This window comes from Oryzias latipes, chromosome 2 (assembly GCF_053564925.1).
Source record: "Oryzias latipes strain Hd-rR chromosome 2, Olatipes_Hd-rR_3.1".
Lineage (NCBI taxonomy): Eukaryota > Metazoa > Chordata > Actinopteri > Beloniformes > Adrianichthyidae > Oryzias > Oryzias latipes.
This window is the reverse complement of record NC_136238.1, coordinates 37,934,222-37,959,226: the sequence shown is the minus strand read 5'-3', so window position 1 is coordinate 37,959,226 and position 25,005 is coordinate 37,934,222. Positions and strand designations below refer to the sequence as shown.

Below are 25,005 nucleotides of genomic sequence, written 5' to 3'. Positions count from 1 at the left end.
TGATTTGTATCTCCATAACAACCATTTTATGTTTTTATTGCCAGGGGATAACGAACAGATGGCTTCAGTTTCAGACGAATTAGAAAAAAATAAACTTTGGATTTCCTTTCCTTTTTGATGCTATTTTCTCCTCATATTTTAACACTTATAGATGAAAATAAAAAAATCAAATATTAGTTCAGATACAAATCTTAGTTGTTGTGTTGTTAAAATAAACAGTCTTTTAGTTCAGTTTTATCCTGATGACATTATCACCGCACTTTTTCCCGAACTTTTTTTTCTTAAGTTTTGCATATGGCACGTGATTCGAACTATAATAAACACATTAAACACATTCATCTTTGCTGATAATCCTGTGTTCAGACGCCAAGGGCTTCTATGGGAAACCTTTTATCACTCTCCTCCTTCTCTCCTTGCTCCGGCCTGCGTGAGCGCTGCTGTCAGTACTGTCTCTTAGAAGGACGAGGCACGAGCGCATTCTACTTACACACAAGTGCCCTGTTTCAGAAACACACACATCCTCATTCTACAACAGAAGTTTCTGTCTTGCGAGGAAATACGACAAATGTACTGCTTTCTAATTATTAATTTCCATTGTATTCATTTCCATTACAAGCTGCGTGCATTCTTAAGTGTGCAACATAGCCGCCTGCCGGAGGATTTTGTGTTGGGGGTGGGGGGGGGGGGGGTATTACTGTTCTTAGTCACTCTGCACCAAACATGAACGCACGCTGTTAGATTTCCATGAATATCACTACATGTTTTGTTTGGGAACTATTTTGTGGAGCGTAACGTTACGTGTCTGTATAAACAAAGGCGGAGCCTCCTGCCCCGTGTTCTTTGTGGGTGTCAGGCTTCATGGCTACCGGAAAGGTGACAAAGTCTGATTATTACTGGGCAATATATAATATTCTGAGAAGATGCTGCCAGCGAAGATGCTGTTTTTTTTGGGGGGGGGGGGGGGGGGGGGGGGGGGGGCTGCGGTTAACCGCGCCCCCTGGTGGTTCATCACCGCGGTGATAGAAAATCCAACACCGTCACCGCTCTAAACATTCATTCACAGAGGCCAATGGATCTTACATAAAATTAATTTCACTTGAAAAAATATTGGTTTGTTCAATTTTATACAGACTGAATATTTTAAATCTGACACTAAAGTAATCCTGATAAAACAAATTCAAGAGGGGCTACAGGAAAAACTGAAACATTTTCCTAAAATGTAAATGTCCAGACGATGACAAAATTACACTAAATTAGACTTGCAAACATTTTTGAACATAAGAGTTTAGAGTTTACCTCCTTTCTCCCCTGAAAATTCACCCGTCCATAGATATCAGGATTCAAATCCTGTGCAGAAACACATTTACTGTCATTCACGTGTGCAAAACACAATGAAATGTCCATTATTATTATCATTCATTATTATAAGAATCTTTTCCTGGTTTCTGCCGGAATTTTGTGGCAACACCTGCCTTAACCTGACCTTTGATGGAGCGCCATCAGTGACCAAAATTACTTAATGTGACCAGTTCACTTCAACGTCGTCCGGCACAGTAACTAGAGAGCTGACTATGTCATCAGTTGTTGTTGTGTCCATCCACTCCAGAAACTCCACTGTTATGGTCTCTTCAACACCTTTAATAAATATGCACAGTTATATGTGATGTTGGTGCTTTCATCAATAGTGATTGAAAAAACAATAAATGACTCGATTCCTTCATATGGCTGCCCATGTTTCCTCAGAGATGTTGGATCTGATCGTAATTCTTGACAGACTCATGTTTAAGGTCGACTGCTTTTTGGGAACAAGACTTCTGCAGCCTTCAGCATTTTTCCATAAGTCCACCATCTGAAAATGGATTGGATGTTTGCTCCAACTTGTTTGCAATAAGGTAGCTAGCTTTCACTGCTCCATCACTGACGTCACGGCTCCAGTAAATACAGATGGTTATTTATCGGTCCAGCTAACAGTTGCTAAATCCTTTTTTTTTTCTTAACTGCAACTGGTGAAACCTTTCTTTGTGGAGAGTCTCAAAGGGGTGCTGAATGTTATGTTCTTGGAGAACCTGTTGATGACAAACCAAGCTTGCAAGTTTGCATTCAGCTCTGTGAACAAATAAAACGCTTTCCATTTTCCTGTCAGGACTTAACTTCAACGTTTTCTTCTTTTTGACAACATTTTGGTCATTAGGGTGTCACTACTGATCATCCTTCAGTGATGAAGCTTACAAGGAACCAAACTACTGCCTACCCAGACACAGGGCTGTTAGGTTTAGTTTTTGGCACATGCAGTGTTATGTTGTTTCACCTGTTAAGCTTTTCCTTTGCTCCCCCTAGTGGCGGAATTGCACATTTCTTTAAAAAATCATAACTCGCCACAGGAATGGACTAGAAACTTGCTTTCTTTTTTAAACATCCTTATAATTTTTACTCTTCATTTGTGGGCCAGACTTAACCACCTGGCGGGCCGCATACAGCCCGTAGGCCGTATGTTTGACACACCTGATTTAAAATCAAGGATGTATAGATATATATGATCTAGAACTTCTTCCTAGGATTCTGATGGACTTCATAAACATGACTCCTCCCATTTTGGTTTCTGTCAAATGTAGAAAAACTCAAAGAACCAAAATCAATCCAGTTTGGATCAATTCTGTCTTTCAGGTCTTTGGAATAACCGAAGGAATCTCTGGATCCCAGATTTCTTCCTGGGTTTTTGTTTCTGCAGGTTTTCAATCTCCTCTTTGATCTGATTAAATGTGTCCATCAAGGTCTTTGAAAGCATAATTTTCTCCTCCTCCTTCTTCTTGAGGCTCTCTGTGAGTGAGGAGATCTCCCCCAAAAGGGAGGACTGTTCTTGCTGCCGTTCACTGCTGCCGTTCTCCTTCCAGGTTCTTGTGGTTCTCCATCAGAGCTGGTCTCCATGGGACTGTTGCCTCCCTCTTTGGTGTCAGTCAGTCAGGAGGTGGGAGGGAGGGAGGAGTCTTTATCCTTCTGGACATGTTCTTGGATTGGGAGCAGATCAGCTTGAAGTCCTGAGGACTCCTTCAGCTGTTGGGCTGAGAGTCTGGAAGCTTCAGCTGTCCTACTTTTCTCTGCACTGACACCAGCTTCCTTCATTCTCTCTCTCTCTCTCTCTCTCTCTCTCTCTCTAAGCTGATGTTTCCTGCAGGGATTCCTGCAGGAGTTCCTCCTGCTCCTTCTTTCCCAGAGTTCCTGCAACCAGACGGAGTCTTTGTGCTTTGGAGGTGCTTCTCTTGGATGAAGCGCTTGGCTAGCTCACTTTGATCTCTTTCGTGTGGGACTCATGTGGGTGGAAACACATTTCTGCCTTTCAGGACATCTTTTTGTCTTTATTAGGATTGAAAACGGAGGAAAAAAGCTTTTTTGGAGAGAAATCTGCTTTGTTTGTTGTTGCTATGAGGTTGTTGAACAAATGTGGTCACTTTCACAGCTTCACTTCAAACTACTTCCAATGGACAGAAATGATACCTATTCAATTTATGAAAAAATAAATTTTAAAAACATTTTCTGTGTTTTTTTCCCCTGTAATTCTAGGTCTGTATTCTTCATACATGACTAAAATAACAAAAAACAAACCAAATCAGTCAGAGGTATTCCAGAAAGCATGTTTAAACTACCCTGACTTTAAGCCTGAACTCTGGCTGAAATCCGCCTGAACTTGCTTACTCTGGGTATGTCAGTTCCAAAAGACCGGATACGAGTTAGCGTAATTACGCTCGACTTGGTAACCTTGGGTTAATGCACGTGCACGGCGAGTACATAAAGACATTCTCAATGGATCACTGATTTCCGGATTCACCATGGAAACTCGTGGAGAAAAAAAAGAAAGCGCTACACTTCAGTGAGATGCAGTCTGAGATTTTAATGATGGCGTATGAAGATTATACGTCCATCAAAAAAGTAACACAGCTGGATCAGCAAAAGAAAGAGTTTCTGCTTGTAGTAGAACAGACAAAGTAAAAGCATGAGTTTCTGATCTCATTTCCATTTTATATATATATATATATATATATATATATATATACATATACATACAATTTTGCCAACTTACCGTAAATGAATTAATTATATTGGTAACAAGTAATTGAGTTAAATTTATTCAACCTAATTTCTTACGTCTATAAAACTCAATAATTGTTTATACAACTCAAATTTACATTTTTATCTAACCAAATAATGATGACGTGTGATTGAGCCTACAAGAATGATTGGTGGAGACAGTTAAAGCCAAAAATGGCTGAGGCTACAGCTCAATTCATGGTACCTATCAAAACGTCTTTAATAGAATCAAATAAACACAAAGAAAAAAGTATTTTATGATCTTTCATAGTCCTAACAACTAAGTGTCTTATCAGGACCTGTTTGGATGAACACAGAGCTGATATCCTTGAGATGTGAAATGTTTTTAGATCAGTTAATGAGGGCTATTTCCCATGGCCCACCAGTGTGCCGCGGCACACACCGGTTGAAAAACACTGGCTTAGAGAAGATGAAAACCTAAATAAGCTGTCCAAGAAATCAAGGTAAGAAAAGACAACACTTTATTGATCCCCGGAGGGAAATTCAGTTGTCTCAGCAGCCAAACAAGAAATATAGCAGTTAGAAAAACAAATAAGTCAGTAAAAATTTAAATAGAGATAAAAAGTCAAAGTATACGTCATGAATAAGTAAATACAGCAGCAGTTTCAGCAGTCCTAAAAGTTGTCCCAAACTGCTATTGGGAAGCGAATCATATATCAAAACAACTAAAGTATTTATTTCTTTATTTTTTTTCCCAGAAAAATTCCTTTCTACACTCATTTGTGCCTCCCTCTAATGAAGTCACTGCGTCAATATGGTATGGAGGCCATCAGCCTGTGGCTCTGCGTACATGAAATAAAAGCTCAGGTTGCTATGGAGTTCATTAGAACATTGGGGTATTTTTAAGCATTAAAAACCTATTTTCAAATATTATTTTTTGCTGAGATACAGAACTTTCCAAGTCAAATAAAGTCTTCTGCTGTGGTACAAAGGTTGAGAGGTCGACATATTATCAGAAAAGTTTAGAATTTAGAGTTTACACTAAATCCTTACATTGTCAAGAAAAAGTCTTACAAATTCTCATGTGTCTTTTGAGACTAGATCTGTGACTAAAACTTTTTTTACATTCTTTACAAGAAAAAGGCTTTTCTCCTGTGTGAGTTCTCAAGTGTCTTTTGAGATTACATATTTGACTAAAACTTTTTTTACATTCTTTACAAGAATAAGGCTTTTCTCCTGTGTGAGTTCTCTTGTGTGTTTTGAGATGAGATACATGACTAAAACTTTTTTTACATTCTTTACAAGAAAAAGGCTTATCTCCTGTGTGAGTTATGTGTATTTCGAGACTAGATCTGCGACTAAAGCTTTTATCACATTCTTTAATGGTATAACATCTTTCAGCAGACCCAGTTTCCATGTAGTCAGACGGATTACAACTTATTCTTGAGTTTTTACCAGGCTTGATAGAGGAAAGTCTCTCTTCTTTTGGAGATTGTTTGTATTTCTTACCAAGATTTTTTTTCTTGGGATTTTTTCTAACATCAGAGTCACACTGACCTTCTGACATGAGAGAGCTGTCCACACTTTGGACATAACTTCTGTCTCTTATCTTCCTCTGATCTCTGTTCTGTGGGTCTGTCTCTTCATCTGTAGTTGATGTTGATTCTTCACGTTGGTTTCCTTCTTCATCCTGACTGATGAAGAGCGCATCTGGTTCCTCTTTAATCTGTGGAGGTTCTTGTTCTTCCTGTTCCACGCTAAAGTTCCTCTGCTGGTTGCAGAGATCTTCCTCTCTAGTCATCCAATGCTGGGGGAGGACTGCAGGGACACAACAAGATGCTTTATTTATGTTTTGAAGCCTGTATTGTTAAACACCCAATTTTTCCTAATAATCTCTGTCAGAATATTTGGAGGACCATTGTTTGTAGTAAACATGTAGTAAACGTCCTTGTAACACCGTCAATAAAGTGGTTTTAAAAGAAAGTTTCTTCTCTCTGTAATGCAGCTTTACAACACTGAGCTGAAAATTTTTAAGAAAATGAAATTGCAAATTTAAATTGCGAGCTGCGTCGAATTGACATGCTACCTGCCCTCACCGCCCATCTCTATGCGCCACCAGCCCTTACTACATGAATCAATGCAAAAATGCACCCATACTCATCTTCGCTACCTGAGTCTAGGCACCACCGCCACTCTTACCACACAGCTTTGACCAAACTCCACTTCCTGTGGAGCCAGTATGCACATTTAACCCCCCCTTCTCAACTAATTTAGAAGGACTCATTGATTAAGATACTAATAATGCTAATTATATTAGTCATGCTAATGTGGCTACAAGTGCTAGCATTGCATCGTCAGCATCAGCATCGCCAACTGACTCAGAAATACATAGTGCTAAGATGCTAAATATGATAACTATGGTATTTATGCTAATGTGGCTAAAAGTGCTAGCACAGCTATCAGAATCCTCAACTGACTCAGAAATACATAGTGCTAAGATGCTAAATATGATAACTATGGTAGTTATGTTAGTTATGCTAACGTGGCTACAAGTGCTAGCATTGCATCGTCAGCATCAGCTTCGTCAACTGACTCAGAAATACATAGTGCTAAGATGCTAAATATGATAACTATGGTAGTTATGTTATGTTAGTTATGCTAATGTGACTACAAGTGCTAGCATTGCATCGTCAGCATCAGCTTTGTCAACTGACTCAGAAATACATAGTGCTAAGATGCTAAATATAATAACTATGGTAGTTATTTTAGTTATGCTAATGTGGCTACAAGTGCTAGCATTGCATCGTCAGCATCAGCTTTGTCAACTGGCTCAGAAAAACATAGTGCTAAGATGCTAAATAGGATAACTATGGTAGTTATGCTAACGTGGCTACAAGTGCTAGCACTGCTATCAGCATCATCAACTGACTCAAAAAAAACACTTTGCTGAAGATGTATTAAGACTGTGTGACGTTGCCACAAATAGCATGCTAAGCACCTTTTGGAGTATTTTGTTATGAATCCCTGCAGGCACAAAATACCTGCTTTGAGTGCTAATGTAAATATCTGGCCAGACCTTTATTGGGATTTTATGTTTTGGGACTGTTTTGAATGGACTTTGGTAAACATGGAAAAGCAGCATGTGCCTTTAAGTAACAGGCGGTGTCTACGAGAGGGGAGGCTTCCAATGACGTGAGGACAGCGAGGGAAAACACCTGCTGCTTTAAAAAAAGGGAAAAGACCGGGAGTCCAGGGGAAAAAAAATGGGTGGGCCGTGTCTGAGAAATATGTCAGATGTCCCAGAGCCACTCCGTTTTCAAGATCCACACAATGGATTATATTTATCCCATTTCCTAGAGGACGGATTATCGTGTAGATTTTTCTCTCATGAGATCTACAAGTCATAGACCTGGAGAAAGCTGCTGAGATCGAGCCTTTTTGTTTTCTTTTTCTTTTCTTTTGCAATGCATTGCTGGGACTGAGTTCACGAACGTCATTAGTCAGACTATTTCATGAACAGAGACTTATATACATGTTAAAATACAGTGATGGTTGTACGTTATGTTGGATGAACAGTTTGGGCATGGTGAATATAGTAACTCACTAGAAAAAAATTAAAGAGGGACCTCTATGTTGACATCAATTACCATTTCCATTATCATTGTTCATTCCCCTCCTGACATTGAACCCTGGTCTTTTTTCCAAGTCTAAAAATACAAACAGACGACAGATCAAGTGCTTCTTTTTGTCACCCCCCGCGTTCCACTGTCTTTCCCTCTGTGTGACCCAGGTTGTCGACCCCTGATGTGTATTGTAGTGTTAGGAAGTGTGCAAGGTTATTATAGTTAACGAAAACGAACGAAAAAACTAAAACTAGAACTGAAAAAACATTTTCGTTAACGGAAATAAAAATAAAAAGGAGAGTTTTAAAAAATATGAAAACTAACTAAAACTGTTTGTTGTGTGTATAAAACGAACTGAAACTAACTAATATTAACCCCAAAAAATACTTCGTTTTCGTCTTTGTTAATACATAAGTCTTTTGGGTTGAAATAAAGTCTATTTACTTCACGCTGCTAGTTTTACTGTGTATTTGACCCCTACGGCATTACGTTGTCTGTGACGTCACATGATGTCTGTCAGACACTGACGGCTAGCATTGTCATAGGCATTTACATGAGCGTGCTGGCTGCATTAAAAGTTGGGAGAAAGCGGGAGAGTCCTATTTGGGACTTTTTTGAATATAACAGCGTCGAAAACAAAAGTAAGTGCCTTGTAGTCAAAGCAGGAGACAACATTTGTGGAACGCTCCTCAAAGGAAAAAACCCTACGAATCTAAAAGTACATTTAAAAAGCGCACACAAAAACGCAAATCAACAGTACCTAGACAAGCTAGCCTGTCGCCCGCCCTCCCCCGAAAAAGAAGCGAGAGCAGATAACATAATACTGTTATCGGCTGTTGTATTTTAATTTAAGGATAGTTGTCCTTGTGTCCTCTGAATAATAAGTGTTTCAAAATGTATCTTTGATTTAGTTTTTATCATACAAAACTTATTCTGGTGATTTTGAATCATGCACCTGAGAAATATCCTAATTTACAAAAAAAAAAAAAAAAAGAAAAAACTAAAACTAACACTAAAACTAATAAAAACTAAACTAAAATGAAGCAATTTCAAAAAATAAAAACTACTAAAAACTAGTAAAGCTGCCGCTAAAAACTAATTAAAACTAAATAAATTTAAAAACAAAAATTCAAAATGAAATAAAAACAAAAACTAATAAAAAATCCAAAACTATTATAACCTTGGAAGTGTGTGGTCAACAGTTCTTTAGATTGCTCAGAAAAGTGTTCCTACTGGTGTTTATGTGATAATTAGAGACTCTAGACTTGATGTCTGCTTCTTGCACTTTTTTCTTGATGGTTGAAGATTAAAAAAAAAAATCATTGTTGGTGTAAAGGTAGAGGTTGGAAGTCTGATATGATAAGAAACATTAAAAAGACGCATTTTTAGTTAAAACTTGATCTTTTTCTTCACCACAATGTCGCAGATTTCTATTAAGAGTCATTAAATTACTTAATAACAGGTAGTGATTGATTAATCACACAATGAATCAATCTCTTGACAGTTCTGATAACACTGTCATAATTCCGTTTTTGGAAAATGTTAAAAGCTACATTTCATAAATGATCATCTTAACAGCCAGAAAAAACAGAAATAAAAGGTATTTTGTTAAACAGTGAAGTGGAACTTTGTGGCTCTTGTTGGGTTTTGGTCTGGAAGAAACTGGATTAAATGGTTCTTTAGTGTTCAGGGGTTGACATAGCCCAGAAATTTGCACTGGCCCACAGGGCCAGTAGTTTTTGAAACTTACTGGCCCTGCCTGAAAGTTACTGGCCCGACACCGCGCATAGCGGGACCCGCCGCTCCGCAGGTGCTTGCAACTTTAGGGGGGTCCGGGGGCATGCCCCCCCGGAAACTTTTAATATGGTGCAATTTGGTGCATTCTGGTGACATCAGTTATTTCTACACTTTTCAATGACTGAAAATAGACCATATCAAACTTAAATCTGCTCTAGTCTGTTTCAGATGTTTTGAAGAGAGCACTGCAGTGTAGTAGGTAACACTAGTTCAGAAGTTTTCATGGTGCTTCTAACGGCAAATAGCGCAATAAATCATAAACCTTAAATGTGTTAAAACAATCTAATGGCAGCTTGAACCATTTAACGAATCAAATAAATCCCTCAATGTATTTGACCAATCGGATGGACGCCTTCACATTGTTGACCAATCAGATGGAGCCCTGTTATGTTAGATGTTTGTAACCTATGTCAACGTGGGTCATTTGGAGTATAATTTTTAAACTGGGAATGGTTATTTGGTTATTTTGCTGTTTGTTTATTTTGTTTATATACCGCAAATTATATCGTTATCGCAATTTTAATCTCTGGTATGGCATATCGCGAGTTTTCCTCATATTGTGCAGGTCTAACTGAGATCATTCAGCTAACTAGAAATACTTACTGCTTACAGTGTTGTAAAGAAAAACTAAATTAAGTAGTTTAACATTCTACTGCATTTGAGTCTGAGATTCAGGTATTTGGAGTTGCCTTTGATTCTTTGACATTCAGCTTAAAGCTTAGTGCATACAGTTTCATCTTCAATGCATTCATTAAATATCTTGCTGTCCATACTACTAATTATACCCACTACTCCATCCAACATATTCCTATCTATTCCTGCCATGTCTTCCACATCTCTGACATGCTTCAGTCTCTCTTCAGTGACGGTGTCGGATTTATAATCAAATGTAATAATAACCCACTGGCTTGTGCCTTCGTTGTTGCTGTTTAACATTGTTTTGTATTGAATTGTTACATTCAATAAAGTTTGAAAAAAAAAAGTAGTGGGCGCGTGCCGCGTGGTGCTCGGCAGTGAAAGCCCCGCGCGCGCAGGCGGGAGAGAAGGAGAAGTGATCAAAGGTTTCCCATAGAAACCCTTGAAGTCTGAACACAGGACTAGCAGAAAAACTAAATTATGAAGACGAAGTAAATCTACACGTTTTCGCAAAATTTACTTTATTGAAAAAGGTGAAGAATATATAAACCGTTAGATATTTTAGTGGCCCGAGCGGACAAGTGAAAAGTAAAGTCTTGTGGTCCGCACTGCTCGAAAAACAGGACCGGGCCAGCGGACAAATGGCTATGTCGAGCCCTGGTGTTAAAGGTTCCAGACTCTTGATCTCCACTGAAGCTATGAGTATGAAATGTCATTCCACAGACAAACCATCAACAAAATGATCCTGATGCTGCTGAGGTTCTTATGGAAGTGAAGCAAATCTCAGCAGAGATGCAGTTTTTCTAAACTGAAATCACTGACATTAAACAGCCTGAACATTCATGGAGCTGAACTGGACACAGAAAAACCTCCCTGTTGTGTTTCCACCCACCAATGAGGAGCAGTTTGATGAAGATGAAGCTGCACTGGAGGAAGAATCAGTCCAGAAAAAGATGGAGAACAATTCTGACACTAAGCAGTTTTTCACTGATGTGTTCAGGTTTGAATCTTTTCTGTCTGTAGATCCATGAGCAGGACCCTGTCTTTGGGTTTTAGCTTGAAATGTAGTTTTGGAAATAGAATCTGTCTGAATGTCTGGAATTGGAGACATGGAGACATCAAAGAGGTTTAGATGGATTTTTGGTTTGACAGAGAAATCTGCTGAAAAGAACTGAACAACAAACTTAGAACCACAGACGACAAAACAGATTGTACTTTTTTATCTGCCAACAATTTTCTCTTTGATCTGTTAAGGTTTCCTGTTTGTCGTTAGCTGGAGGGAATAACTAAGATCATATGATATGAAGAATGTTGTCGGCTGCACTGACCAACAATGTCTTCTGTCTTTTCAACTGGAAGGGACAGAAGAGACTCTTCCAGGACACGCTGTTGATGGACTGCATGTTTGGAGAGCTTGAAGCTCAAGATAGAACCGTTGTTGAAGTGAACATACCGATAGTGTGGAGATGAAGATCAGAGTCACACTGACCTGCTGACATGTGAGAGCTGTCCACACTTTGGACATGACTTCTGTCCCTTCTCTTCCTCTGATCTCTGTTCTGTGGGTCTGTCTCTTCATCTGTAGTTGATGTTGATTCTTCATGTTGGTTTCCTTCTTCATCCTGACTATCAGTTACATTAAAGCTCTGCTGATTGTTTAGATCTGCTTCACTGTTCTCATAAGTAGGAATCTCAATCAAGGTATCAGTCTCCTGCTTCTGATCAAGCTGATCTTCATCCTGACTGATGCTGAGTTCCACTGGTTCCTCTTTAATCTTAGGAGGTTCTGGTTCCTCCAGTTCTTCTTTAATCGGCAGAGGTTCTGGTTCCTCCTGTTCCTCTTCAATCTGTGGAGGTTCTGGTTTCTTCTGTTCCTCTTCAATCTGTGGAGGTTCTGGTTCCTCCTGTTCCACTCTGAAGTTCCTCTGCTGGTTGCAGAGATCTTCCTCTTCAGTCATCCAATGCTGGGGGAGGCCTGCAGGGACAAAAACACAACAAGGAGCCTTTTATACGTTTCCAGGACTTTTGTTTTTTTCCAAGCATCAATAAACTCTGTGATCATTGAAGAAAATGTTTGAGGAGTCTGGAGGACCAGAAGAGACTAATTGAAATATATATACATATGCAGAGGTGAGTAGTAATGCGTTACATTTACTTAAGTAAATTTTTGGTGAATTATACTTGTTAGAGTAAAGGCCTGTTCACACCGGGACGAATTTTGGGCGCGATATTCGCTGACGTTTAACGCCTCGTGACTAAAGGGCACCAATGTGAGTGTGCATACCGACGCGAAAAACGCCACGCGTAAAAGCGTCATTTTTTAAAAACGCCTTGGGTTCGTTCTTTTGGTTTGACGCGCCGCGCCAAAAACTATACGACCAATAAGAATGTGTCTGGAGCTTCTGAAGTTAGAGTAAAACTCAACTTGGGGGCGCTCAAACACAAAACGGCCTTTCTGAGCACACATACCAGCGAAGTAGATAGACGCCAAGTAGCGTCTACACTGCCGCAAAGAAATAATGACGGACATTCTAAAATATCCTCGACAACACTCATAATACATTTTCAGGTCTTGTATCAGTCGATAAAACTCCCCATGTTCTTCTCTTCTCGTAACTATGGGATGTACCCAAAATCGGCGTCTTTTCCGGCATCTTTCATCATTCAACAGAACAATAATTTCTTCATCGCTGGAACTGGAGCTAGAGCTGCCGGTGCTTGAAATATTCATGTTTTCTTTGTATGATTCTGACAAGCGCGTAAATACTTGCTCTCTTCTTCTGAGTGAGAAGCGGGTTTAAGAAGCGTAAAGCTGCGCAGCGCCACCTTGTGTACAGTGGTATTTCTGTTTTACATTAAGCGCCATCTAATATCAGGGAATGAAATTGCATGTTCACTCGGCTCAACGTCAGCGAAAATCGCCTGGGTGTGAACACAAAAAACGTGTTGAAAAACGCTGGCGAATAACGGCTGGCGAATATTCATCCCGATGTGTACGGGCCTTGGGCAAGGTTATTTTATTTGTATAGCACAATTCGTACACAAAGTAAAAAAGAAAAGAAAAAAACATAAAAAAGAAAAGCACGAATCTCAAAGGGCTTCTCTGTTTCTTTGATGAAGGTGACATACCTATGTGGTGTAGCTGCAGCTGTGGTTTCCAGATGACATCCAGCAGTCTGCGCTGACGACAGAGCTCCTGCTCGTACTGGACGATGGTTCCTTCACAGAGTCTGCAGATTTCTTCAGCAGCAGCAGCTAGTCGCTCGCTGATCAACTCTCTCAGAGACTGAAGGGAAGACATGGTTCCTGCTCCGATCTTCAGCTCCAACTCCCACAAACACCGCCGTCCTCTTCACTGCAGCTCCGATCGATCATCTGCTAGTCTCACAATCACAGCAATCCACGTTGTCTTTCCGTTCAACACTTCTTCACTCATTTACGACACTTTGGAAAATGCTGAGAGTTCCCACACGAACCACGTATCGTCCTTTCTGTCCAAAAACCTCACAAACATCCCAACAAAACACCACCGTCCTCTCAACACAAGCTAACGCTGCTAGCGCCTCGTGCTGTTTACTTCCGGGTCACGTGCAGGAACTTCCTTTAAAAAGAAACGTATAAAGTGCTTAACTGAACGTCGATATGGTTCAAAAGGCTTCAAACATTTTTGAACAGTTTTAATTCAGGAGATAATAACAAAAATAAAATCAAAATAGAAAGAAAAATGTATCAAGAAAATCTTTTGAGAGCTGTTGTGACGTCATCACACGGTCTCATTCCAATGTTTTTTTTTCTTTTTTTTTTCTTTTAATTGAACTTCAAACAAACACATACACATAACTACAGCAAAGAAATAAAAACGAATAAAACACAGACAAAAAAATAATAAACAGCATTAAAATTGTAGTTTACAATACTAGGCATCGTCATAAAACATTTAGCATATAGTCTTCATTGAAAATAGACAGTTTTATTACTTTTATTTTCACTAATTAATTTAAACATTTAGCATATAAACTATTCTCTTTATGAAATGTATTGAATAACATTCTGGCTTTTGTAAAACAAAGTGATTTTGATTTTCTTTTAACAGAATCCCTAATACCCCTAGTATTTGGTGAAATAAAAAAACACACAGAACTTAAAGACATAAACACGTAAACAAAAAAGAGAAAATTTAGGATTAAAGAAGCTGGTGTCTTAAATCAGAGGTTAAATGCGCCCCTACCTATTTACTAAATATGAAACTAAGAATTTTAACATTAGAGGATGATTTTTACTAAATTGTTTAACTGGAAAAAAATATAAATTGTTATTACAAATTAAAGAACCATAGTGATTAAGACCTTTCAAATCTTAGAAAAAAATAATAAAATAAAAGGTAAAATGTAAAACAAAGAAAAAGAATATTAGACATACTAGCGTCTGTACCATTGACTTAACATTGAAAGAGGGCACGCCCACCGCTGAAATGGCAACGCAGGACCTCAGATGGTGTCTGTACCATTGAACCGGAGTCACACTGGATCCAGCTGTCAGGAATGGGAGGAGCCAAAATGCAGAACCTGGACTCAGAGGCAGAAACGTCAAGATTTGATCAATGAACAGAAACAGGAGAAAATCCATGGAGAAACCAAAAACTGATGATCTGACACTGTAGACCTGAAAACAGAGACTTCTACTGACTGAAGACAACAGAAATGAAGACATGTGGATGATTGACAGGGACCTGGAGGGACTGACAGACAGAACACCACCAGAACCACTGAAGAACGGACCTGCAGAATTCTCACAGCAACAGCAGGAGAACATTCATTCTCATTCAAACTGTTGCATTCTGGGAATGAAAGCTGGAAGACAGGGCTGCTCAATCCTGGTCCTAGAGATCTACCAACCTGCCTGTTTTCCAGATCTCCAAGCCCTGCTAGCTGCTGATTGGCTCAATCAGATGTCTCCAGATTGTGACTGGATGAACACACCTGGTCCAGGTGATCAGCAGGAAGGAGTGCAGGGAGAGCTGGAGAACAGGCAGGTGGTAGATCTCCAGGAGCAGGGAGGAGCAGCCCTGCTGTAGGACGTCTGTGTTTCCAACATCTGAATTCAACTGGATTTCTGTTGATTCTGCCTGCAGCACATTGTGTCGACATCAAGAGCCTCCCGTGTTTGATTCTTCCATGTCTGGGATCAAGTGAACAAACTCATGTTGACTAGAGTTTGCTGACATCCAAATGACAATTGGATGACTTTCAGCTCCAGGGATCAGAAAGGAGTCGTTGTCTCCAGGTGACTTCATCTCTGGTCGTCTGCTTTCAAGGAGCAAAAAGTCTCTCTGGAATCCTGATCCTGATGCTGGTGGTCTCTGTGCAGCTGTTTCTGGATCCTGGGCCGTTAGCCTCCTTCAGCTCATGGTTCCTCTGTCAGTCTCTTCTCCTCAGAGGCCTGTCAGCACATTCAGATCAGTTCAGATCCATCCAGACCTCTGCAGGAGCAGACACATGGAAAACATCCTCCATCACCTGGAACACCACTAGCAGCCGTGGAGCCGCTCCACTCAGTCGCCGTGGCGGCAGAGGCCAGAGGCCACTTTCAGTGTGAGGTCAAAGGTCAGACGTGATGTGAGCAGCGCCGCCACACTGTCACTTCCATGTAGACATGTGTGTTGTTGTTATGTGTTGTTGTAGTCCAGCTGAACAAGCTCTTGGTGGTGTTGTTGGTGGAAATGACAGTTTGAAGTCCAACACGTCTGGACTAAACCAAACTTCTTCAAAGCAGATTTGACCTTCAGCTGTTTCACATTACAACTTCAATCTGCTTCTAATCTGCAACCAGTAGAGGGCGCTAAGCGGGAAAAGCTTCACTGTTTGCCCAGAAGAAGAAGCCTCACCAAGCCTTTATGAAGGTCAGACTCCGTGCACGGTGGAGCACGGAGTCACGGTTAGCGCTCTGAGTGAGAAGGTTCAAATCCCAGCTGGGACCTTTCTGTGTGGAGTTTGTCTGTTCATTCCACCCGTGTTTCCTCCCACACGCCAAAAACATGCTTCATACGTTGATGGTTCCTCTGAATGCCCCTAGCTGTGTGTGTGTGTGTGTGGGGGGGTGTTGTGTTGTGTGTGAAGCGCCTTCATCCAACAGTGGCAGCTCAGACTCAGAGGTTCAGAAAATGGATGGATGGAGGAATGTTGGTCTTCAACTGTTTGACTTTTTCATTCTGAAATAGACTTTTTTAGGTCTAGTCAGAGAAATATGGGAGTTCTTTTAATCATATTTGCTGCTTCATTTGATTGACAGCCCCTGCTGAATTGAGGTTTTTCAATGAGTTGAGAAAAATGATTGAAGTTTGAACAAAACTAAAAAAAAAAAGTTTCTGTGACTTTCAAATCTCTGTCAGAATCAAACACCAGAACTTTGGTTCAACAAGATCTTTTCATTTCATCCAACAAAATGTCATTTTAACACAACTAATCCAGTTTGATGACTTGACTTCAACTTTTAAGGCCTCTGAGGAGAGGAGGCTGTCTCCCTATAGACACCTATAGACTTCTATAAAAATAGAAATACTGATGCATTATGGGAAGAAATCCATTTGTAGTTGGATTTGGATCTTTTACTGCACCACAGTTGTTACAAATGTCAATGAAAAGACCTTAAAATGAGGCTTTGAACTTGCTGTTGACAGAATAGTCCATTACTACAGGAGGACGGGGGGGGGGGGGGGGGTACAACCCTTTTAACTGGACAATTTGATGTAATTTCAGTGTTTTTTATTTTTATTTCCAGAGTTAAATAAAAATGGTCATTAAATTATTTCAGAATTATTTTATGTTTTCAGCTCGAAGCCTCCAAAGTGCTGGGGGCCCCAAGTCTCCCCCCCCTCCTCAGTGGTGGACAATCATAAACAGCACAGAGGAGAGGCGGAGCCAAAGTGCTGAATTTGCTGAAATCATTGAATTGATGTCATTCCTGTTTCAGCAAAGTCCTAATGTCCATTATTAGCAATTATTCATGACAGGAAATGAAACCACGTGGTAGTGCCTTTCCCCGGGGAGTCTGATTCCTGGATGGGCCTGCCCTCTGACCCCAGGCCTGTCCTGCCCCCTCCTAGTCATCCACCTCCTGTTGTAACAGTGACATCTGTCCACCACTAGGGTGTCTCAGCTCTGATCTGTTCGCTCAGCTGATGATAAAAAAAGTAATAATTCTGGAACCAGAACAGATGAAGCTGAAATCCATGAAACTCAAAGACAAAATAGATTTGAATCTGGTTTCAGATCTAGTTTTTATTCAATTATGATGCAACGAATCAGAGACAAATATGAAATGTTCAGTGGTCTTTTCTCTAGGATTAAAATGAACACTCAACTATGATTTGGTACCAGATTCAAGCAGCCAAGCAAGCGCAAGAGGTCCGACCTGCATGTTGTCTGGCTGGATCTGGAAACCGCCTATGGTTCATTTCCTCATCAGCTCATTACCTTTGCCTTAGAATTCTTCTACATCCCAATTTCTATCCAGAGAGTAATATGCAACTATTTCAGCAGTTCCTAAGTAGGTTACACCACACAGGAAGCTAAGACCAGCTGGCACCACCTTGAGAAATGAATTGCAATGGGCTGCTCAATCTCTACCATCATCTTCACGGCAGCCTTCAAGGTCATTCTGATTGGTGGTAGGGAGATGGGGGGAGGGATAAAGTCACAGTCAGGCCAGCGACTACCAGCCTTGCGGAGTTACATGGATGATGTAACAAGCCTGCTGCAAACAGCGCCATGTACTACCAGGTTCCTGAAGAGGTTTGAAGATCTCCTTGGATGGGCCAGAATGAGAATCAAAGCTTGGGAAGACTGTATACGGCTGAGCTGTCTGACACCCACATGCCAGTCACCATCATGCTCCAGATCACTGACGGACTGGAGAGGATTGAGAAAAGCCACCTCCCAGGGAAATCCAAAGTCTGGTGCTACCAATTCATCCTCTATCCATGCTTGATGTGGCCCCTGAAGTTGTGTCAGATTACATCATCCACAGTGGCAAAAATGGATGCCATAGCCAACAATTTCATCCGTAAATGGTTTGGCTTACCTCGAAGTCTGTCCAACACAGGCTTTTTTGGGAAAACACACTCCAGCTTCCATTGAAATCCATGAGCCTACGCTACAGACAGGAGAAAACAAGGCTTGTGCTTGAGCTGAGAGACTCAACTGACCCTGTTGTAAGAAACACCAAGGCACCTGTCCGAACTGGAAGCAAATGGAGGCAGAAGAGGCTGTTGACCAGGCCATCATCAAGCTTACGCACAACAATGTCGTGGGAAAGACGCAGTCGGGAAGAGCTGGATTAGGCTGGGGAACAGCCCCCAAGTTCAGGTCCAAAGCCACAAGAAGTGAGAGGAAAGAGCTGGTGATTGAAGAGGTGACCAGTAAAGGAAAACCAGAACAAGATCAAAGCACTCAGCCAGTCAACATGGACAAAATGGGAAGGCGTGGTCAATAGGACCATAGGGTGGTCTGACATATGGAAGATGCCTTGGCTCAGAGGAAAACTGCCATCTCTGTAAGACTCCAAACCCTACGTTACAGCACATCCTGTCTGGTTGCAAAGCAGCTCTGGCCCAGGGTAGGTACAGATGGCGGCATGACCAGGTCTTGAGGAAACTGGCAGAGGTTCTGGAAGTACGGAGGGTGGAGGCAGCCAAAGATCATCCCACAAAGACACCGTCTTTGATTCACTTTGTTGGAGAAGGGGCTTGAGCACAGAACACCAACCAGAGAGGGACACCATCACTGCTAACACCAGGATGTGACTGGAACTTAAGGGTGGACCTCAACCGTCAGCTCAAGTTCCCACCAGAGATAACTACCACCTCTCTGCGGCCAGACATCAACCTGTGGTCCTCTGCAGCCAAAGCAGTAATCCTGGCAGAGCTCACAATCCCTTGGGAGGGAGGAATGGATGCTGCATACGAAAGGAAGAAGGACAAATACACAGAGCTGGCAGCTGAGTCCCAAGATGCTGGGTGGTCAAACATCATCTGCCCGGTGGAGATTGGCTGCATTGGCTTTGTTGGAACATCCACCTAGCTCCTCCTTAGGAAGATGGGAGTGACTGGGTTGAAATTGAAGAAGGCATCCAAGGACATAGTGGAAGAGGCGGAAAAAGCCAGTTTCTGTATATGGTTGAGGAGGAAGGACAGTTCGTGGGGAAAAGATTGGTCCTAAGGGCATCTGCGGGGGGCGGCAGGGAGACATCTCTGCAGTTGCTCCACCACCGTGAGATGTTCTGGGATTAATGGAGCGAAACATTAATGAAGGGTGGCTCCTGGCTGATGAGCCTGCAGCTGCCCAACTGGCACCGTCGGAGGTGCATCAGGCGGAAACGCCATGCAGGTGGTTTTTACCTGTGCTTACATCCAACCTGATATCTCCACATTCTTCATGTCTTCCATGCATTGTGAGATAAACACAGACACCGCTCCATGTTGCTATCAGCCTAATAACATTAGCTGATAGCTCCTCCCACACGCGGCCTGGTGCGTTCACAGGCTCTGGGACGTAGAAGCTTAGTGGAACTCCGACAGGCTCCCAGCCCAACATAGATCACTACTATATGTTCACGATAAAATAAAAACCGCAGAACACACCCTAAAATCACCCAAATTATGCATACCCATCCAAAGCCATTTTGACCCACAAATTTTGAACCAAAGCCGTCCAGTCTCTGGCAACACTGTGGATGTGTTGAGGTGCATTCTCCCCCCTGTGTTGAGGGGTGGGGATTGCACCGTCACGTTCACTGAAGCGACTTCCATCAATGTTGTTAGGGTGCTGCTGCTTATGTCTGAGTAAAGGAGTAGCCAATCACAAAAGTAACTCCGCCTTGTCTGGTTGGATTTGATCTGCTGAAAAAGCTCTTCATGAAATAAATATGTCATTCTAAAAACATAAAAGTGAAATAAAAACAAAGATACTTTGGAAAATATTGATTTTGAAATCCAAGGTCCAAAAGAACATAATAATAATGTTCAACATGATTCAAATGAATAATTTAAAATATTGTTTTAAAATAATGAACAGGTTTTTAAAGCAAAATGAAATATATTTCATAATAAAATAACTAATTCAAAATCTGTGTGCTGGTTTTTCACAATTTCATGATCTTCTTATATATTCATGAGAGATTTATTGGTTGATTGTGCGATTGCACAAGGTCATATTTATTTATTTATTAATATTTTGGGGCTCCATACTCAGAGACACCAAATATTCAGAAATGAAGATTCCAAACAGGAAGAAGGATTTTTAAAAAAATGTATACCGCACACAAAAAAATATGTATAAATACAATTTGGAAAATTTTTAAATCAAGAGAGTAAAATAGATCAAAATGCAAGATGCAAAATGTCTTGGCTGAAAAAAAAACAAAAACAGGATGTGATAGGAGCAGAGATCAGCTCAGGTAGGTGCAGCGCATCTCCTCTCTACAGCCCTTTGCCCTGGCATTATTGAGGAAGTGAAAAGGTGGTCTTTACTCACAGCACAACAACACTGTTGGTCACACTTTCCAGAGTTTAACAGTACCCACGTTCCCCTACTTAGCCGAGTTTTGCGTTAAACAGCGTGTCACGTCCTGACCTAATCTTCTTCCTCTCCCAGTCGCGTTGAGGTCCTTGCTTGCCTTGTTTTACAGTGGGGAACATGCCTCTGTGTAACGCCTTCCTGCTCTCAGGGTACTTCCTCCTTCCCCTGTCCCTTCCTCGTCGGGGCTTTGCCGTCCCCCCCACCTCCATCCAATTAGTGCTTTTTTGCCCTTTTTATAAACTGTACAAAGCACAGCAAACTGAAACATCCCAGCACAAGTCACTAATAGAATTTTACAAGGCCAAAAAGGATTATTGAAACAAAATAGTTTTCTTTTGCACAGCTGGCATGCAGAATGTGATCTGAATGCTTTATAAATCAGTAAATAGATATATTCGCATGGCACATATCTGTAAATAGAATTATGCAAATCATCAGGTGTAAAAAAGGGGTGGGATCAGACAAGAGTTCTCTTTAATACAGTGGTCCCCAACCTTTTTGTCACCGCGGACCGGTACAACGCAAGACACGTTAACCGCGGACCGGTGGGTGGGGGGGGTTTGAGGTGCAACGCAAGGCACGTTTACCGCTGCCTATTAAAAGCAGATTTCCCTTTTTCCCTTTTATAGCGGGTACAGGTTCTTTCTAAAGAAGTTTGTTTTTTGCTCATTTTGGTTGTTTGGGTTTAATTTTAGCGGGGTATATCACGTGATGTTTGGTGTCATGACTTTGACGTGCGTTAAGTGTGACGGATTTAACTGAGAGAATCCGGTCACTTTTCAAAATAATACGTTTTTTTTTTTTGAAAAAAACAATAAAATGGAAATTATTTTTTCTTTCTGTGCGTCCCGGTGCCAAGATTTCCCGAGGCCCAGTTGGGGACCACTGCTTTAATCCACTCCTTTACAAGCACACTGTCTTGTTTTATTTGTCTATTAAAACTACTGTTTATTTTTCATTTGAGTTTGAAATAAAGAAACGGAATCTGAAACCTAAACACACACACAAAATCATGCACTAAATTAAGAATAAAAGTAAGCAACCACCTTCCGACATTTACAGTATTTCTTAAAGGTGTCGGCGTAGTGGAGTTGCAATAGCATGGACACGACATGCTATACTCTGTTTCCATGTGTCTTAAAAAGACTAACCGTCTCTCTCTTTTTCTCCTCACTGGTTTTCCTCCTTCAGTGTGAAGAGGAGGAGCTGCTATCACTTTCTGACTCAGACAGCACAAACAAACAGATGGAAGAAAGACTGCGAGCAAAAGTTTATTTGTCTTCTCCCTCCTTTTTTTTACACAGGAAGGTATCTATAAGAATACAGATAAGAATACCGGATTGAAGAACATAGTCGAACAGAGGAGTACTATCAATAACATCTTACAATACCCATCTCTACTAAATGGTTACTTGACCTAACAAAGCATACACTGCAGTCACTTTTTTTGTTATAATAATAGCGAAATGTTCACTGATGATATTAGAAGAAAAAAAACATCCTAGAAAGTTTGAATATCATATCAAAACAAATTCTTCATTTCTACACATTCAATACTCGTGAATTCTTCTAATGAAGTTACTTAATCAATATTGTATGGAGGCCATCAGTCTGTGGCTCTGTGAACATGAAATGAAAGCTCAGGTTGCTATGGAGTTCATTTAATCATTAGAGTTTGACCACAGGAGTTTCAAACATCAGAAGCTTATTTTGCAAATTTTTTAAGGCTTCTCTCCTGTGTGAGTTTTCATGTGTTTTTGGAGATTAGCTTTTTGATAAAACCTTTTTTTACATTCTTTACAAGAAAAAGGCTTTTCTCCTGTGTGAGTTTTCATGTGTCTTTTGAGACTAGATATAACACTAAAACGTTTAGGACATTCTTTACAAGAAAAATGCTTTTGTCCTGTATGAATTCTCATGTTCGATTTGAGAGTAGACGTTTCACTAAAACTTGTATTACATTCTGTACAAGGAAAAAGCTTTTGTCCTGTGTGAGTTCTCATGTGTCTTTTGAGATAACATGTCCGACTAAAACTTGAATCACATTCTTTACATGAAAAAGGCTTTTCTCCTGTATGAGTTCTCATGTGTCTTTTGAGACTGGATGTTAGATTAAAACTTGTTTTACATTCTCTACATGTAAAAGGTTTTTCTCGTGTGTGAGTTAACATGTGTGATTTAAGATGAGATGTTTGATTAAAACCTTTATCACATTCTTTACAGGGAAAAGGCTTTTCTCCTGTGTGAATTCTCATGTGTCTTTTGAGAAGATATATACGACAAAAACTTTTATCACATTCTTTACAAGTAAATCGCTTATCTTCTGCATGGATCCTTATGTGACTTCTGAACTGAGATTTGTTACAAAAGCTTTTACCACATTCTTTACAGATATAATATCTTTCATCAGACCCAGTTTCCATGTAGTCAGATGGGTTAGTAATTATTTTTGAGTTTTTACCAGACTTGATTGAGAAAAGTCTCTCTTCTTTTGGAAATTGTTTGTATTTTTTACCAAGATTTGTCTTCTTGGGATTTTTTCTAACATCAGAGTCACACTGACCTGCTGACATGTGAGAGTTGTCCACACTTTGGACATGTCTTCTGTCTCTTCTCTCCATTTGATCTCTGTTCTGTGGGTCTGTCTCTTCATCTGTAGTTGATGTTGATTCTTCATGTTGGTTTCCTTCTTCATCCTGACTATCAGTTACATTAAAACTCTGATGATTGTTTGGATCTGCTTCACTGTTCTCATCTTCCTCATAAGTAGGAATCTCCATCAAGGTATCAGTCTCCTGCTTCAAATCAAGCTGATCGTCATCCTGACTGCTGCAAAGTTCCCCTGGTTCCTCTTGAATCTGTGGTGGTTCTGGTTCCTCCTGTTCCTCTTTAATCTGTTGAGGTTCTGGTTCCTCCTGTTCCTCTTTAATTATTGGAGGTTCTGGTTCCTCCAGTTCCTCTTGAATCTGTGGAGGTTCTGGTTCCTTCTGTTCCTCTTCAATCTGTGGAGGTTCTGGTTCCTCCTGTTCCACTCTGAAGTTCTTCTGCTGGTTGCAGAGATCTTCCTCTTCAGTCATCCAATGCTGGGGGAGAACTGCAGGGACACAAACACAACAAGGAGCCTTTCATACGTTTCCAGGACTTTTGGGTTTTTTCAAGCATCAATAAACTCTGTGATCATTGAAGAAAATGTCTGAGGAGTCTGAGACTAATGGAAATGAATATATATGCAGAGGTGGGTAGTAACGCGTTACAATTACTTAAGTAACTTTTTGGTGAATTATACTAGTCTAGTGAGAGTAAGAACAAGAAATTTATTTGTTTAGCACAATTTATACACAAAGCAGAAAAAAAGAAGAAAAAAGAAAAGCATGAAGCTCAAAGGACTTCTTTGTTTCTCTGATGAAGGTCACATACCTATGTGGTGTAGCTGCAGCTGTGGTTTCCAGATGACATCCAGCAGTCTGCGCTGACGACAGAGCTCCTGCTCGTACTGGACGATGGTTCCTTCACAGAGTCTGCAGATTTCTTCAGCAGCAGAAGCTAGTCGCTCGCTGATCAACTCTCTCAGAGACTGAAGGGAAGACATGGTTCCTGCTCCGATCTTCAGCTCCAACTCCCACAAACACCGCCGTCTTTTCCTGCAGCTCCGATCGATCATCTGCTAGTCTCAGAATCACAGCAATCCACGTTGTCTTTCCGTTCAACACTTCTTCACTCATTTACGACATTTTGGAAAATGCTAAGAGTTCCCACACGAACCACGTATCGTCCTTTCTGTCCAAAAACCTCACAAACGTCCCAACAAAACACCACCGACCTCTCAACACAAGCTAACGCTGCTAGCCTGCTAACAAGCTAACGCTGCTAGCGCCTCGTGCTGATCTTCTTTGTTTGGCTAACAGCGTCATGGTGCTTTAGCGCCACCAGCTGGTCTGGAGTGTTGTCTGTCGCTCACACAATGATGGCATAAAAATCGGTATTTTTTCCCCCAACTTTACTGGCAAATAAAAGAGAAAGTGGAAGTTTTCATTTAAAAAAATTATGGTGGGACTAATCCTTTTCGACCAGAAAAAGAGCAAACTGGAGAAGGGTGAACGGGACGTGACTTCCGGTTCCGCCTAATGATGTTAGTCGCCATTTTGTGGTCTGCAGCCAGGGGCCTGTTGCACAAAAGTAGGATAAGGGATTAAGCCAGGATATCTTGGTGATCCTGGCTCAATTGATCCCCAATCCGGTTGCACTAAAGCTGGATAGGGGGCAGGAGGATATGTTATGGTATAAGTTACCATGGAGATTTATTCTGTGGAGCTAGCGTGCTCCAGACCAGG

General features: G+C 40.8%; 2 protein-coding genes across 2 annotated transcripts; both read right to left on the bottom strand.

The window, feature by feature from the left end:
* Positions 1 to 4,548: 4,548 nt before the first annotated feature.
* Positions 4,549 to 16,202, bottom strand: LOC144987766 (uncharacterized). The gene is made up of 3 exons (XM_078937137.1): positions 13,230 to 16,202; positions 11,590 to 12,075; positions 4,549 to 5,862 (listed from the first exon to the last, which is right to left on the bottom strand). Exons 1-3 carry the CDS (start codon positions 13,399 to 13,401, stop codon positions 5,102 to 5,104), a joined length of 1,419 nt encoding a protein of 472 aa, XP_078793263.1. The 5' UTR covers positions 13,402 to 16,202; the 3' UTR covers positions 4,549 to 5,101.
* Positions 16,203 to 21,938: 5,736 nt separating this feature from the next.
* Positions 21,939 to 24,674, bottom strand: LOC144987483 (uncharacterized). Its single transcript, XM_078936932.1, has 2 exons — positions 24,092 to 24,674; positions 21,939 to 23,768 (listed from the first exon to the last, which is right to left on the bottom strand). Exons 1-2 carry the CDS (start codon positions 24,333 to 24,335, stop codon positions 22,396 to 22,398), a joined length of 1,617 nt encoding a protein of 538 aa, XP_078793058.1. The 5' UTR covers positions 24,336 to 24,674; the 3' UTR covers positions 21,939 to 22,395.
* Positions 24,675 to 25,005: the final 331 nt, after the last annotated feature.

Excerpts from the sequence above, each read along its gene's own strand:
- LOC144987766 (XM_078937137.1), bottom strand. The coding sequence starts at position 13,401 with ATGTCTTCCCTTCAGTCTCTGAGAGAGTTGATCAGCGAGCGACTAGCT. Across the intron at positions 12,076-13,229 it reads GCTGCAGCTACACCACATAG|GCCTCCCCCAGCATTGGATG; the intron begins GTATGTCACCTT and ends TTGTCCCTGCAG. Across the intron at positions 5,863-11,589 it reads CAGCTCTCACATGTCAGCAG|TCCTCCCCCAGCATTGGATG; the intron begins GTCAGTGTGACT and ends GTGTCCCTGCAG.
- LOC144987483 (XM_078936932.1), bottom strand. The coding sequence starts at position 24,335 with ATGATCGATCGGAGCTGCAGGAAAAGACGGCGGTGTTTGTGGGAGTTG. Across the intron at positions 23,769-24,091 it reads GCTGCAGCTACACCACATAG|TTCTCCCCCAGCATTGGATG; the intron begins GTATGTGACCTT and ends GTGTCCCTGCAG.